General features: G+C 41.7%; 4 protein-coding genes across 4 annotated transcripts; all 4 read right to left on the bottom strand.

Moving 5' to 3' along the window:
* Positions 1-2,384: 2,384 nt before the first annotated feature.
* Positions 2,385-3,673, bottom strand: cldne (claudin e). The gene has a single exon (XM_078284131.1). It carries the CDS (start codon positions 3,557-3,559, stop codon positions 2,930-2,932), a length of 630 nt encoding a protein of 209 aa, XP_078140257.1. The 5' UTR covers positions 3,560-3,673; the 3' UTR covers positions 2,385-2,929.
* A 927-nt stretch (positions 3,674-4,600) lies between these two features.
* cldnf (claudin f) lies at positions 4,601-5,986 on the bottom strand. The gene has a single exon (XM_071905879.2). It carries the CDS (start codon positions 5,847-5,849, stop codon positions 5,106-5,108), a length of 744 nt encoding a protein of 247 aa, XP_071761980.1. The 5' UTR covers positions 5,850-5,986; the 3' UTR covers positions 4,601-5,105.
* Positions 5,987-9,640: 3,654 nt separating this feature from the next.
* On the bottom strand, positions 9,641-11,425 carry LOC139916887 (claudin-4-like). Its single transcript, XM_071905905.2, has one exon. It carries the CDS (start codon positions 11,380-11,382, stop codon positions 10,747-10,749), a length of 636 nt encoding a protein of 211 aa, XP_071762006.1. The 5' UTR covers positions 11,383-11,425; the 3' UTR covers positions 9,641-10,746.
* Positions 11,426-12,807: 1,382 nt separating this feature from the next.
* On the bottom strand, positions 12,808-14,002 carry cldna (claudin a). The gene has a single exon (XM_071912546.2). It carries the CDS (start codon positions 13,902-13,904, stop codon positions 13,281-13,283), a length of 624 nt encoding a protein of 207 aa, XP_071768647.2. The 5' UTR covers positions 13,905-14,002; the 3' UTR covers positions 12,808-13,280.
* Between the last annotated feature and the right edge of the window lie 1,888 nt (positions 14,003-15,890).

Below are 15,890 nucleotides of genomic sequence, written 5' to 3'. Positions count from 1 at the left end.
GGCCCTGACACACCAAACCGACGGTCGGCCGTCGGCCAATGTCGGGCCGTCGGTAAGCGTCGGTGTCCCTAGTTTTTGCGGTGTGTCCCGCACCGTCGGCACTAGTCGGACCCTGTTGGCGGCTTTTCGGCCGATTGAGCATGTTGAATCGGCAGCGGAGCCCGTCGGTGAGAGAGATCACTCTGATTGGCACGAGAAGAGAAGCGGAAGTAACGAAAGCAAAAGCAAACGACGAAGTCACAAGCCACAACCAAGTGGCGTCGGTTTGGTGTGTCAGGACCTTTAGGGACATTCTCTATCTGCTGACAGGGCAACTGTGACACACGATACCAAGGGAAGTGAAACAACAAAATCGGGTGTTTGCACGGATGAAACTGCCTGTTGCTTTGCTGACAAACAGTAACGGACTGGGATCAAAAAACGGCCTGGCATTTGCGACACAACGGCCCTATTTCCAAACTCAACACCAACCCCAATTGTTAACATAAAAAGCTTGAGATAAAACCATACAGACTGACTAGAATGCATTAATTCGTAACACAGAACACACACACTACAATCGCTGATGAATGCCGACAACAATGCACACAATACTGTGAGCGGCAGAGCGCTACGCCATGATACGCGCAACTAGTAAATTACGGTAAGGCACATTCGGCACAAATACATAGGCCAGACTTATTAAGCCTCAGTAAATAATAATACAATAGCTCTACCAAAACATGAAAAGAGCACTGCCAGCTGTAAAATTCTGAAATCAAACTCCAACACAGCAAAGTAATATCTGAATTCTTTAGGTGGCTTATTCAACTTCAGTTGTATGTTTCTCTCTCTCTCTCTGCTACTGCAACTATATCCGGGCTCTCAGCGGCGGACTGTTGCGAAAATAAATCTGTTATTTTAGCACATTTTTCACCCTCAGTGAGCAGAGCTTTCTTTGTTTTTTCTCTCTTTTTCTCTGCCCCACCCTTTGGTCGTTTGGTGCCCCGATTCATTTTCTTGTAGCCTGGCGTAATTTTTCTACCGTGTTCTGTCTGTCGTATAATACCTCCCATCATCCCTTTTCATTTCCACTAGCTAACGTTGCGTTGTGTAGCAACGAGTTGATCGCGAGAAAATGCGTGTGTATTTATTAAAAAGTACAAATATATGAGGGCCAATATAAAATGTTTTGGGCCGCTGAAATAAGTTATTTTCAATGAAAATCATCAAAGAGAAAATAATTTCGTTTTTCTTTTTTTCTTTTCTTTTTTAGACCAATGTAATAATCCATTCTGAGTGGCCCAAGAGGCCCATAGTCTGGCGGCCCTTCTGGCATTTGCCCACCTTGGCAGATGGCCAGTCCGTCACTGCTGAAAATTGACAATTTGTTTGTCCTCACAAGTGGACAATGTGATTTGTTTGTAACATGTAATAATAGAAATCAAGAGTTCATTTCCAAAATGCTATATATCCATTTAGGAGAAGCAATCATTACATGAAGTTTGTAATTCAGTATCTGTAAAATGTGGAGGATCGAGTCTTTTAAAGGTGTTAGTATTTTATCAAAAAGCAACTTAAGTGACCAATTATCAAAAAGAACCTTAATATGGCTCTATCATGTATTGTGTCACTTTTTCACTTTTTTCAAATGGCTCATTTTTAAATCAAACTCTTTAAATGCTGTTGCTGTACATAAGTTAACATTGCTTCTACTCCTAATAAGTGCTGAAACTGAGACACTGCATGCCATGAGAAAGTAGTGACTGGCATTCAACACTGTAAAACAGGTTCAACTGGTTTAGCAAACTGCTTGAGCGCTTTTGAATACACTGTGTTGCAGTTGCACCGTCTACAACTCAGTTTCTCCTCTGGGACATCTTTGAATCAAACCAGTTTATTTTCAGTGAGTGGTGTTTTCTAATGTGAATGTGAATCAGTCAGCAACATGTGCCTCACACTCTGACACCCACTCTGACACCCATCATGGGTAACTGGGTCATGAGTGCATACCTTAACCCTTCTTACAAGATGTTCAGAGCAGATTTGGTTTCAGTCTGGCATGATCAGAATTTACGACATGCTTTCATTGGATGTTGTGGAATATTTCAAAAAAACATTCCTTAGATTCACTGTCCTTAATTAGAGATCGCAATATGTGAAATATATTTTAAAAAATCCCTTTGACCTTTTCTCCTCAGCTTTTATTTCCTTACCTAGAACTTCTTTGTCATACTTGATCATTCTAGAGTTAAACTCTATTTTGTTGTATCTTGCTCTGGATAAGAGTGTCAACTAAATACCTGAAATATAAATGTAAATACAAAACAACTATCCAATACCATATAAGCTTCAACATCAACATTTAATAATTGTAAAACAAAATAGGTCGTTAGACAATAAAATATCAATTAAGTAAATGTTTTATTAAAAATCAATCATACTGATAACAAAAACAGTCTTTTGATATTGCAGTTGAACACAGATGCTTGTAAAATACACTATACAATCAATTCACAATATATCAATCATACTGTACACATATTTCCTTCCATCATAGTTCTTCCTGAGTATGAATATCCTTCTAACACATCTTAGATTTACTTCATATACAGAAAAGATTAGGTTTGATACAAGCTTAATATAGAATGGCTTTCATTCAGTCCAGTCATTGCCTCATGTCGTACAATTTTCTTAGTGCAGGTACACACTACACCTTTGTACTGTGTGTTTCTCGTTACTTAAGAAAACACTCTCTCGCCTCAGCCATTGTATTCTGAATTACTCAGAATTTGTTGTTTTAAAAGGCTCCTCTCCCATTGCGGTTCACCTTCAAAAAACGTGAGACATGATCCCATCAACTTATGGCTCTCTCTGAAAATCACAATGGAGGAGGGTTACCTATGAAATAGTCAAATAATTTACAGTCTTTCTCAGGAGAATTAGGCTCTCAGACGTAGGCTCTGCTGGTGGCTGCGGACCGGGCCTGGGAGTACTTGACTGGGTAGTTTTCATCTTTGGACGGGCAGGAGCTGCAGAGGAGGGCGCCGCCAAGGATGAGAAGACCCGCGGTGCCCCAGCCGATGTACAGCGCAGCCCCCAGCTCCCTCCTCTGGGCGTTGGTGATGATGGGGTTGTAGAAGTCCCTGATGATGGTGTTGGCTGACCAGCAGACGGGGATGAGGATGAGGACGCCGGCGCAGATGAAGATGATTCCGGCAGCGATGGCCACCTTGGCTTTGGAGCTCTCGTTCTCCACAAAGGTAGTGCACTTGCCCCCGGCGATGCCCACGATGACCCCGAAGGCGGCGGCGATGATGGCGATAACCACCAGCGCTCTGGCGGCCTGCAGGTCCTGGGGCAGAGCCAGCAGGGAGTCGTAGATCTTGCACTGCATCTGGCCCGTGCTCTGCGTCACACAGTTCATCCACAAGCCTTCCCAGATGGTCTGCGCCGTCACAATGTTGGCTCCGATGAAGGCTGTGACTTTCCACATGGGCAGAGCGCACACGATGATGGTCCCCAGGAAGCCGATGATGGCCAAGGCAAAGCCCAGCATCTGTCGTCCCATTGACACCATGGCGGAGTCTTGTTTTAGTCACTTCTGTAGTACTGAAGCAGAAAGGAAGTTGAGGGTTTCAGTAGCAGGTCAGTTCAGCTCAGTGGTAAAGCTGGATAATGACTGGGTCACATTGTCTTCTGTTATAAGGATGTTGTGCGTGAAGGGTGGAGCCAACGTCCTTCCCTCTGACCTGAAACCACTGCACAGGGTAATTTTCCTGCCCAACCAGATTCTTCACATTATCAGTATGCGGATGGGGAGTAGTTTCGATGAGATGAGCATCAGTCTCAAACAGCGCTGCGTAAAAGTGGAGCCTGTAAAGAGGCACTAAGTGCTTCATTCAAACAATGCTCACCCTTTGATTGGGCAGGTTACCCGGGGAGCAGGTCTGACCGCTGGTTTCAGGGTAAAAACAAAAGGAGCATGAGTCATCACCGGATGTCAGAAGTTACCAGAAAGTTGCTTCCTTTAATTGCTCCTAGTTTCATGCTTTTATTCATTTCCTTTTGTTTAATCGCCACTTTATCTTTGCTGAAGCTTTCTACTAATCCATCAATGTTTTAATCAGAACAGAAGCGTTCACTTTGATCAATATCACAGTTAATTAGAGTATTACAAACACCATTTTTTTCTATATATTTTTTCATTTTCACAAGGGATGTCACGTCTCCTCTTGCATTTGAGAGACTTTAGTGGAGTCATAATATTTCTGCTCAGTTGACAGTGAAATGACACAGTGATCGATATGAAACTATTATTGATTTAGATAGCTTTCTGTTCTAATTTTACTGTGTATAGAATGCAATTACTGACTTACTGAATTTACAAAAGGAGAAATTTAAATGGGCCTTTTTCTTTTCTTTCTCTTTCTCTTTCTCTCTCTCTCTCTCTCTCTCTCTCTCTCACACACACACACACACACACACAAAGACAGAATCCCTACATACATTTAATTTCATCTGAGAGGTCACAGCTCAGTTCCCTTCATGTCATTTTTCATTGTATTGTATGAAAAAGTGACCAATATGATACGGTAATTGACTCCACAAACACATATACTGCAGGTAATAAAAATATTTTATTGAAATACTTTTGAATTATTGCAACAGAAAAGGAGCTATTTACAGACAACATATACAACACAAATCATCACTATGTACAAAATGTTATGTTTTGTATAATGAGGAAAGAAAAATATCAACACTGATATCCTCATGAAAAACGGTACAACTACACATTACCATGTTGACAATATTCCTCTCAAGACAAGAGTTTACAAGGTCTTTTCATTATTTTAAAGAGCAGATTCTTACTTCTGAGCACAAAGCGATCCAGAAGAGCGCAATATTATCAAAGATTCACAATAATTAAAGGTCACATTGATTGCCGTGAGTGGATTTTTACGTCCCAACAAGGCAGTGGAATACATACCAACCGAGAGAAATTAAGTGTATGTTTTGGTGCAATTTTTACTTTGCAGAGGCAAAGCCGTGCAAAACAACTTCCTGAAGAGATCAGGGCAGAAATCTGAGTCTTAATCCATGGAGAGTCTCACTCAGTTTGCCTAAAGGTACTGTCTGGCAGAGTACGTGGTTGGTGCTGCGTACGGTTTGCTGGGTACGTACGACCCTGTTCCTGAGTAGGGTCTGCTGGGCGGGGGGGCGTACACAGGGCCGTAGGTTGCTGGGCCTGCGTATGGGTAGGCAGGCGCTGGGCCATAGCCTGGGTATCCATACATGGGTCTCTGCGGCGGGCAGGACGTGGTTAGGATGATCCCGCCAACCAGAAGAAGCCCGGCGGAGGCCCAGCCAATGTAGATGGAGGCTCCGATTTCCCTCCTCTGCGTCTCGATGGTCAAGGGATTCTGGAAGTCCGTGATGGTGATGGCTGCCGACCAGCAGACGGGGATGAGGATCAGGACAGCAGCGAAAATGATGAGACAGCCGCCCACGATCACCACCTTGGCCTTGGACCCATCTTTCTCCAGGCAGCTGGTGCACTTGGCTCCAATGAAGGTGATCAAGAAGCCAATCATGCCGAAGACGATGGAGATGATGACCAGGGCCCGGGCGGCCTGCAGGTCCCTGCTCAGCCTCATCACAGACTCGTTCAGCTTGCACTGCATCTGTCCGGTGCTCTGCATCACACAGTTCATCCACAGGCCGTCCCACACGATCTGGCCCGTCACGATGTTGGCTCCGATGAAGGAGGTTACTCTCCACAGGGGGACCCCGCAACTCACCGCCACCCCTACCATGCCTATGAAGCTTATGACCTGACCTGCCACTTCCTTGCCAATCCTCCCCATGGTGAAGAGGCTACGTCTGCGGCAGGAGAGAGAAGTCTTTCAGCTTACAGCTCTGGTTCTCCGGAGCTCTGTGCTACCAAAATGACACAGCTTTCTCGACTGGTGTTTGTCAAAGAATGTGCAGGAGGAGGGGTGTGTTGTCATCAGGTGAGTTCTTCTGGCCAAACAAGATTCCTCTCTCTGTCACACTGTAGATACTCAGACACAGAAGTTGAGGAGTGGCACTCATGTTTAAACAATGCAATGCTTTTGTCCTCCTAATGATCTGGTTGTGGAGTTATCTCTCCACCACCTGGCGGCTTCAAAGATCCTGAAACCATCCAGCACTGACTGTGAATGATGACCGCCTGACCAAGACACCACAAAATTGTTGTATTCACAAATGGATTGTTTGCTGTAGCAATTTGAATTTAAAATGATGGTGGTGTGTGCAACCCCCGTGTTAAGACAAAAACTGCATTGCACACACACACACAACTACTTAACAACTTTTAGTTTCAACAATACATGTCATGTCAGAGTGACTCTCATTAGATTGTTTTAGTGCATTACACTATTTTGTTTGCTATCACATTGTGACAATTTTGGAGGAAAGGATAAAAGTTAATTGTGACCTTGTCTTTATTCTTTCTGCAAAATATTTTCTTTTTTCTGCTGCTAACACTAATCCTAAAATGAATGTATTTCTATCTGGGCTAAATGTACTTAGACAGTCTGATTATTATTGCACCATTGCTATAAGCTATACTATCTATAATTCAGTCAAATCAAACAAGGGCAGCTGTATTAGAGACATTGACTTTTAATAGACAGAAAACGTAACACAGAAGCTCAAAATCATGATGCCACAAACAAGAGTTAGATTTGACACTTTGGCTTATCAGGAAGGAAGATCTTTATCATGATTAGAATTGTCAATACCACTATAATAAGAAATAAGGTGGAACATATCTGTTGGACACCACAACCACATCTTCAAAAATAAATGGTTTATAAAAAGATAGATGTTTTACAGCAAATACAGTGTTTCATACAGTAAAATGTGGCACTTTATGACAGAATGATAAGCAACATCACAAATAGGACACGTTGTGGGAATTGGTCCTGGTAGTCATGATTTACTGCAACATGGGCTCCGCCAGTTTCTCTTGTCCCTGATGGTGAATGTGCATGGGAATTTCTTGGCTTCTGGTGGAAGACGAACAGCATGAACAGGCAGCACAAATCACCAGTGCTCCTGCCAAGATCAGGACACAAGATGGGGCCCAGCCGAGGTAGAGTGCAACCCGCCAATCGGCAATGATGGAGACAGCAATGAAGCACAGGAAACCAGCCACAAAAAATGCAGCTGACACTGTCGCTTTGATTGTCTTGTACTTGGCAAAGTTGACACACTTGCACCTGAAAAAGCCCAAGACGATGCCGATAAATGCCGCACAGATGGAAATGACGACCAAGGCTCGGGCTGCGTGTAGATCTGGAGATATTTCCGTTAGAGAAGCAAACTGTTTACACTCCATCTTTCCACTTCGTTCGATCACACATCTTGCCCACAGGCCCTCAAAAATAATCAGTTCCTTTGCTACACCGAAGGTCACTTTCCACATCGGGAGCAAGCAAATGAAAATTGTTCCAAGAAAGCTGATGATAGCGAGGACAAAACCCAGGATGGACACTACTTTTCCACAAGACACCATTTTAAAGCTTTGCTGGTTGAAAAAGAAAACTCAAAGTTGTCAGTTGTCGAGTTTTGTTTGAATTCGTCCAGCTCAGAGTCAGTGTAAGGAATGGGTTTATCATATCTTACTCTAAGATATGTTGAATACTGAAGTCAACACCCACATCCCTCACACTGGAAAGCACCATTACTTGATGGTGCTTTCCAGTGTGACCAGATTCCAACAAGATGCTTTAAGAAATGGATTGCTGTGTAAAACTGAAAGTTAACTGCTATCCAGGACAAACCACAGGAAAACATGCAGCCCTGAATTTAATTGGGGGAGATTCAACGCACATTGAAATGCAGAAGTGCGCTAAGTTAATCCTTTCTACTAACTGATACTCAATACACAGACACTGGCACTTAAAAAGACACAAGAAAGAATCAAATTTAATTGATTTTCATATGCATAACTACCCTGTTTATCAGAGTCTTTTATTTACATACTTTTCCGAACATTTAATGTCTTGTTCAGTCAGGTGAATAGAAATTGAAAGCGTTGTGTGTTTCAAAGGTTCAAAAGCTACAAAATATTTTTCAACTGTGGTTAAACAATAAAGCCAAGTTTCAAGTTCAAGTTTAGTTTCAAGTCAGGTAAGTGTAAATTTATTATATTTGGAAAACTTCAAAAATAAAATAAATCTGGCTGATAAAGTCCCTTTCAGGCAAAAATCAGACATGTAACAGGGTTGATCTCTCTCATTTACAAGTGTCACACGTTATAACTCTGGGGTTCAGAGTCCGAAGGACCTAAGTGACATTTTGGGGCTGAAATTAATTTTACAATTCATATTGAAGCTCTTGAGATCTTGAAGCAAATGCCTCAAACATTTAAACTTCAGCCTTCAACAGGACCTTTACATTGTACTTTGCATTGCTGTCCTTTTTTCTTTGTTTTCTGTAAAGCACTTTGTGATACTGTTTGGTATCAAATGTCTTATATTAAATCAAATGTCTATATATAGGCATGTTTCTCCTCTGTGGAGACAGTAATGCAGACCATAAACCTTAACTTAAAGATGAAGAATGAGACTCAATTAACCTTAATACATTCTTGTGACTGATTAATGGCTAATGTTATTAGAATGGGGCACAGCTGTTCTTGCCATCACTTTTTGCCCATGATCGCTGATTGCCTGACAGAGCTACACGGCCGGCCTAGCAGAAGTGGGTCTGGCTTCTGAGAATTTGTCCGGGGAGTCCCGGCACCGGGATGAGACACAGGAGCCCGTCTACGATCAGGAACATCTCCGACACGATGGCTTGGACTTGGCCGGTTCCTCCTGGATGGTTGGTGCAAAGGATGCTGACGAAGGAGAAGACCGCAGAGGAGATGGCCACGGCCGGGGTGGTGCGCAGGTTCTGCGGGAGGGCCAGTGTGGAATCACAGAACTTACATTGTCTTTGCTCGGTAATCTGAGCTATGCACCTCATCCTCAAGTCATCCACACGGGCAGCGCGCTAATGATGATAATGCCAAGCCATCCTACCACGGCAAGAGCGATCACCAGGATCTGGAACTGGACTTACGGCATGGTAGCGTGGATGGGTGTGGATGTCCCTATCTTGAGGATGTCCCGGTTATAAAGGTTATCTTGCACACTGACGCACACTTGGACCATGGTGCATAAATTTGTGGCGTAATGGCTGTTTTGATCTGCAAATGAGCCGAAAACAACCTCAAGGTAAACAGCTGAGTAGTTCACAGGTGATTCATCCTGCCTCCTGTTTCCTATCAGCACAACAATCACGACTTACTTAACCTGCTCATCAGAGAACATTGAAACTCATAAATGGCTACTGAAGTGACCGAACGAGCCAAAGCATATCCAATACATTTCCGAATACCTTCCTCTGTGATAGCCAATTAATTTTATCACTTCTTCCCCATTCATAATCTACTTATAACACCATAGGCATAGCATACTGTGATGAAAATGCAACCATTTGCCCTCATCATATGCTTTGACTTTCAACTGAGAACTGCCAAGGTGACAGGCAGCCTCTCATGGTAAAGTTGGCATCTGTCACTACTTCTACGCAGTGTCTTTCAGAAGCAAATTAACAGTGATCATTCAATAAGATTATGGTTTATTTACAGTAACAGAACATTACAACAGTGGAAACACGCAGAAATATAAAGGATTCAGATAAAGTGAGTCAAATACAAAGGTGGAATTTGGAATGCAACAGATTATCTAAAAATATGTTTTGCAAAAAATGCATTTTTAAGTTCATGTTATGAGACAAAGCCTTTGTGAGATACATGAAGTGCAAATATCTTTTTATAGTTTATTATCAAAACAACAATGAATTCTGGGAGTAAGAAAGACAAAAATTTTTATTCAAAACTAACTTCAAATGAAAAAACCCCCCAGCTAAAAACAGCTAAACATATTTTCTTGTATTTAAGGTTTTAAATTAATGAAAATGCATAATTTCTTTGATCCAACATAACTTTTCCATTCAGTAGAGACCTGATGTCCACTACAAAGGACGTGCCATAAAAACTGAAAGTAAGTAAATTTAGATTGGTTTTTCTTAGTTTTTCTTATTTCTTAGTTATTTACACCCCAAACACTCATTAGATGTAAAAATAATCAGAATTGCAAAACCTTTTTTTCTGCTGTGTCTCAGGAGGTTATAGTAGGCAGTGGTCAGCATTTGCTCACACTTCTTCTTCTCTTCGCCCAATAACAGTTAAATAAATGGAAGTTATACATATTTTGTTATTTCCTTCATTTAGTGAGATATCGTCATGAAAATCTGTATGAATCATGTTCATTTTAAAAGATAGTTACATCTTACTGAAATCCTTCTGAACTCACTAAATAGACAACATTATATTCATGACATGAAACCAAGTGGCCACAGTGGCAAGTGGATCCAGAATTTCAAGAGCCGGTTTCATTTCATAGAAGCCAAAACTGATTTAGAATAAAATAGACATGTAAGATAAGTTGTATTCCTGTTAAAATGTCCAGTAGAATTGAGAGACAAAGGCTACTAACCACAATCAAAATCTGCCATCATTCAGCTTGTGGCAAGTGCAAATTTCAAGCCATGATTATATTGTCAAAAAGTAAATATATGTTGAATTGCCAAAGCAAACTTATCACTTCAATATTAAAGTTCTCTTTGCTTTTTCAAGAGTCCATGTGGGAAGTGCAAAACATCTTAGACGTATTCCCTGGACGCGGAGCTTGACCTCACAGGCGTAAATTTGGGTACATAGTGGGGGTGGTCGTCTTTTGGGGGGCAGTTCCAACACAGCAGCCCCCCTCCCATCAGCAGCAGTGCAGCGGCTCCCCAGCCGAGGTACAGGGCCGCTCCTAACTCCCGCCTCTGGGCTGAGATCAGCATCGGGTTGTAGAAGTTAGTGACGATGGTGTTGGCGGACCAGGAGACCGGAACGAGACAGAGGAGCCCCGAGATGATGAAGAAGACTCCGGCCACGATGCACGCCTTAGCCTTGGATCGCTCCTCCTCGATGCAGTTAGTGCATTTCCCGCCAGCGATCGACAAGACCACACCGAGGATTCCCGTCAAGATGGAGATGATGATCATGGCGCGGGCGGCCTGCAGGTCCTGGGGCAGAGCCAGCATGGAGTCGTACACCTTGCACTGCATCTGTCCTGTGCTCTGGACCACGCAGTTCATCCACATGCCTTCCCAGATGGTCTGCGCCGTGACGATGTTGGCCCCGACGAAGGCCGAGACTTTCCACATGGGTAAGGCGCACACCAAGATGACCATGAACCAGCCAATCAAAGCCATCGAGATGCCCATGATCTGAAGCCCCTGAGAAACCATCTTGTCTGCCCTGTTCCTTACACACTCCAGTTAAAATCCACAAGTCCCAGAAAGAAGAAAGATGGGTGGAATGAAGTGGGCCAGTATTTATAGACTGTGCTGTGAGAGGAGGGGACTCAGACATGAGGGTATGTGATACCACAGTCCTCAGCTCCTATTTGCCAGAATTAGTTTACACACAAACAGAGACCCAGTCACCTTCAGTTGTGCTGACCTACCAGAAAACCAAAGCTACAAGGTCAGAGACACAAAAAGCTAGTTCCTTGTTCATCAAGCCTGTCTTTTATTCTCCGATACATTTACATTTCAGAGTAAAAAGTTTGGCTACATGTCCGTACAAAATGAAGAAGTAAAATGAAGAAATTAGGCTTTTTGTAGATGCAGACCGTTTCAAACCTTCCATCAAAACATTTAAAAACTAACTCAGTTTTAAATGCTTGTAGGGAATATCTCACTTGGTCAAGAGGACAACTGGATATATTTATCATGGATTCAAGTTGTAGGTCCAAACAAGGGTAGATACAAGCCAGTGGCAGAAGTACTGGTGCATTCATTTGAAAATGGATCTTTTTGCTGTATGTTCATGAAACTTGTATTTCTGATTAAAATACAAGGTAAGGTAAGTTAAAGGTATAGTTACCCAATTCTGACTATTTACACATAGAAGTATGGGAGAGAAACTACAGGATGTATTATATAGTGTTATTAGTGTACTGCAAGGGGCAGTGTTGGACAGGTAATGACTCCAACAGCAAGGACTTTTCAGAACGATTAATTCTGAAAAACATCATAGCATTAAAAGCTCATACTCTACAGAAGCAAAATAGGGCTTATGTTTCCATTAAGATACAACTTCTAAGGCTTTTTAGGAGTTTATTGGACAAATGTAATTACATTTTAAAAAACCTACATGCATCTCAAAATTCATGACTGACTTTCAGTGTTGTCCTTGGTCTTCAAAAAATCCTAGTGTTTTAATGTGCACAGAAACCTTTTTTTTATGATTATGTTGTTAAAGTAGTTACTTGTAGGAAGACTAAATTAAGTGCAGTCCTTTATGTTTTGACTGTACATTTGAAACATTTTTGACTCAGTAAAGATGAATGGAATCATCAGAGATTTTTTATTTGGTGATAAGTGAAATGTAAGGGTAAGTTACTATACATAATGAGGTTTTCTTTTCTATTTTCTATTGTTGGGATGAATGTTATGGGACAAGTCAATAAGAAGTACAAATTTAAATCAATATTATGCATTATTTATTATTCTTAATAAAGTCTTATTATTATTATTAGCTCAAAGATGTGGGATTCAAGGACAAAGCCCCGCCTCACATCTTCTTTGTGAAGGCTTCTTTTTTTTTTTTTACTTCAGAGTAAACTGTAACATGTTATGAAATCTAAAAGAACATATGAAACAGAACAATTCAAGTTTGAAAAAAAGAACACTTTATTTACAGATTTTTGATCACTGCCATGCACACACTTAACAATGAAATATGTAAACAAAAAAAAAGCATAAATGAAATGTTTCACAGCGAAAAAAAAACAAAGAAAGAATTACAATGTATTACAATGCAACATTTTAAGTGTTGTTCCAGCATTTCTGCCATGTATTTTTAATCCCACTGATAGAGCATTATCTCACTCGGTCCATTCACACCGTTGTTTGGGTGTGGTGCACATCTCTTTATCTCAGTAGTGTTGCACAATCTCCTGAAGTGCTGAAGGTCAACATATAAGCATCAAACCAAAATGTGAAATCAAAACCACTGTGCAATACAAATCACATTTTATGTGACAGTATGAATCAAATCCGTGGATCATACAGCATTTGAGTCAATAGTCTGCACAAGTCTGTCTCAGTCTCTTGCTCCTTTCCGATTGGCTCTCTCCTCCTCAGACGTAGTCTTTTGGTCCGGTGGAGCGGGCAGCGGAGTACTTGGCGGAGTAGTTATCCTTGGGAGGGCAGTTGGCACAGAGGAGTCCACCGCCCAGGATGAGGAGGGCCGAAGCCCCCCAGCCGATGAAGAGGGCGGCACCCAGCTCCCTCTTCTGAGAACCCATCGTCAAGGGGTTGTAGAAGTCCTTTATGACGGTGTTGGCTACCCAGCACACAGGGATGAGGCACATAACGCCGCAGATGATGAAGAAGACGCCGGACGCCACGCCGATCTTGGCTTTGGAGCTCTCATCCTGCACGCAGTTGGTGCACTTGCCCCCTGCCATGGCCAAGAGGATGGCAACAATGCCAACCATGATGGCGATGATGATGAGGGCGCGGGCGGCTTGGAGGTCCCCGGCCAGAGCGAGCATGGAGTCGTAAACCTTACACTGCATCTGGCCCGTACTCTGGACCACGCAGGACATCCAGATGCCCTCCCAAGTGGTTTGGGCAGTGACGATGTTCTGGCCGATGAAGGCCGTCACCTTCCACTGGGGAAGGGCGCAGACAACGATGGTCCCGATCCAACCGATAATGCACAGGGCAGTGCCCAACATCTGAAACCCAGCAGACACCATGTCTCCTCAAAAGTTTCTTGCACAGTCGTCCAAAGGAAATCCAAAAGTTGTGTCTCTGAAAGTCAGTTAGGTCTTGCTTGAGAGATCCCCAAGTGTAAATGTTTAGGCAAGGTTGGAGCAGGTCTTTTATATACTTTACTCGGGAGGGGCTTGACACACACACACACACACACACACTTTCATGCAGACGTCTGACGTGACTGCCACCACCCCCCCACTCCCACCCCGGGGCATGTGTCATCATGTCAGTTTTTGTCTCTCGTCAGTAATCGTTGCAGGTGGAATAGCCACATTGTGACTCACAGGTATTCAGATTGGTTTAGCTGACTTTAAAAAACAACCATCAGCCACACCCTCTGAATTACAGTATTAGTCAACAGGTAGCTTTTTTTGTCTTGTTTTCCTTTTCACACATTTTTTCCCGTTAGACTATACCTCATAATAGCAACTGAAAACAGACCTTGTATCTCCAAAATATCAACTTTTGAGGAACTATGAAACACAGCCTTGTTTTTAGCTTGATATGAAGGTAAATATGCAAAATGCGAGAGCTTGTAGACTTGATGTGAGAACTTGTAAAATACGATGTGAGAACTTGAAGAACAAAAATGAATGTGAAGTCACAGAAAAAATATTCACAAATGTATAGATTGATATTTACATGAATACAATGACAGCTGCAAACTTGTAATCCAACATTTACTCATATTTATTTATTTTACTTGAGTCCATTTTCCAGTACAACCACAACTCCGTGATTACAACCTCTCGAATTGGTCACTGCAACTTCACAAATGTGAAGTTTGCAGCTGTCATTGTATTCATGTAAATATCAATCTACACATTTGTGAATATTTTTTCTGTGACTTCACATTCATTTTTGTTCTTCAAGTTCTCACATCGTATTTTACAAGTTCTCACATCAAGTCTACAAGCTCTCGCATTTTGCAACATATTTACCTTCATACTTGATGACGATACATTTTTAGTTTATTTAATTCCTTTTGTAAAGGTTTCATCAACCCAAGGGCTGTAGAATTTTCTCTAATATATAGCCCTTCAGTTGAAGTTAAAACTTGAAAATGGAGTTGGAGTTATGAGGTTTTCACCCAACAGTGATTACTTGCTTGTAAAGTGGTGAATAAGTACTTTTTTACTTTGATGTCAGCCCAAGACATCAAAGGAGGTCTGACGATAGTAATTTCATCTGTCATTTGAGATTTTTTTCCAGGCATCTATACTTGTGAACTGAACAAAAGCCTTTTATAACACAAAACGCAAGGATGTCTCGAGGCTTGGTTTTATTATAGAATGCTTTTACAAAGTCCTCTTGTCAGAATGTGGCTGCTAACTGTGTGTCTGTTAACTTTTGACCCCAGGTGTCTGATGTTTTCAGCTGTGGAAGTTTCAGATCCTTGAGACAAAGGTAGAATACACACGAGGGTGAGCGAGCTGTCTGTATCTGTGTATTTGTAGTGTATGTTATGTAATGCTGTTTTGTTTCTGTTTGTATGTGTTTTATAATTTTGTATTTGTGTCTATAGGACCCCCTCGAAAATGAGATGCTACATCTCAAGGGGCTATACTTTCAATAAATTCAAATTCAAATACAAACTACTTTTGTCCATGATACCTTCCCAATCATGCCAATGATACTGCACAGAATCACTGAACAAAAGTGTAAAACAGTGAATGCCAGAATACGGTTCATGAGTTGTCACACCTTGCATAAATATACCGTAACATCAGTTATTAATTTGTTTACATTAATCCCAGTTTAGGTTGTTAGTATTGAGATTGATGTTCAGTATGTATGCAGAACTAAATTTAGACATACTTGTAAGAAAGTTTGATAAGAATGGTAAAAGTCAAATTCTTGGCTTCTGCTAAAACCATACAATAATTCATAATTGTCGACATCAAATTCATCAGCAAATCCTTCTTGAAATTCTAATGAAAAGTGTTGTTCTTAATTGGCAAATCACT

The sequence above is a fragment of the Centroberyx gerrardi genome, chromosome 6 (genome assembly GCF_048128805.1).
Source record: "Centroberyx gerrardi isolate f3 chromosome 6, fCenGer3.hap1.cur.20231027, whole genome shotgun sequence".
Classification (NCBI taxonomy): Eukaryota; Metazoa; Chordata; class Actinopteri; order Beryciformes; family Berycidae; genus Centroberyx; species Centroberyx gerrardi.
Note: the sequence above shows the minus strand (reverse complement) of the source record. Positions and strands in the feature narration are given on the sequence as shown.

Coding starts and splice junctions, on each gene's coding strand:
- LOC139916887 (XM_071905905.2), bottom strand. CDS start 11,382: ATGGTTTCTCAGGGGCTTCAGATCATGGGCATCTCGATGGCTTTGATT.
- cldnf (XM_071905879.2), bottom strand. CDS start 5,849: ATGGGGAGGATTGGCAAGGAAGTGGCAGGTCAGGTCATAAGCTTCATA.
- cldna (XM_071912546.2), bottom strand. CDS start 13,904: ATGGTGTCTGCTGGGTTTCAGATGTTGGGCACTGCCCTGTGCATTATC.
- cldne (XM_078284131.1), bottom strand. CDS start 3,559: ATGGTGTCAATGGGACGACAGATGCTGGGCTTTGCCTTGGCCATCATC.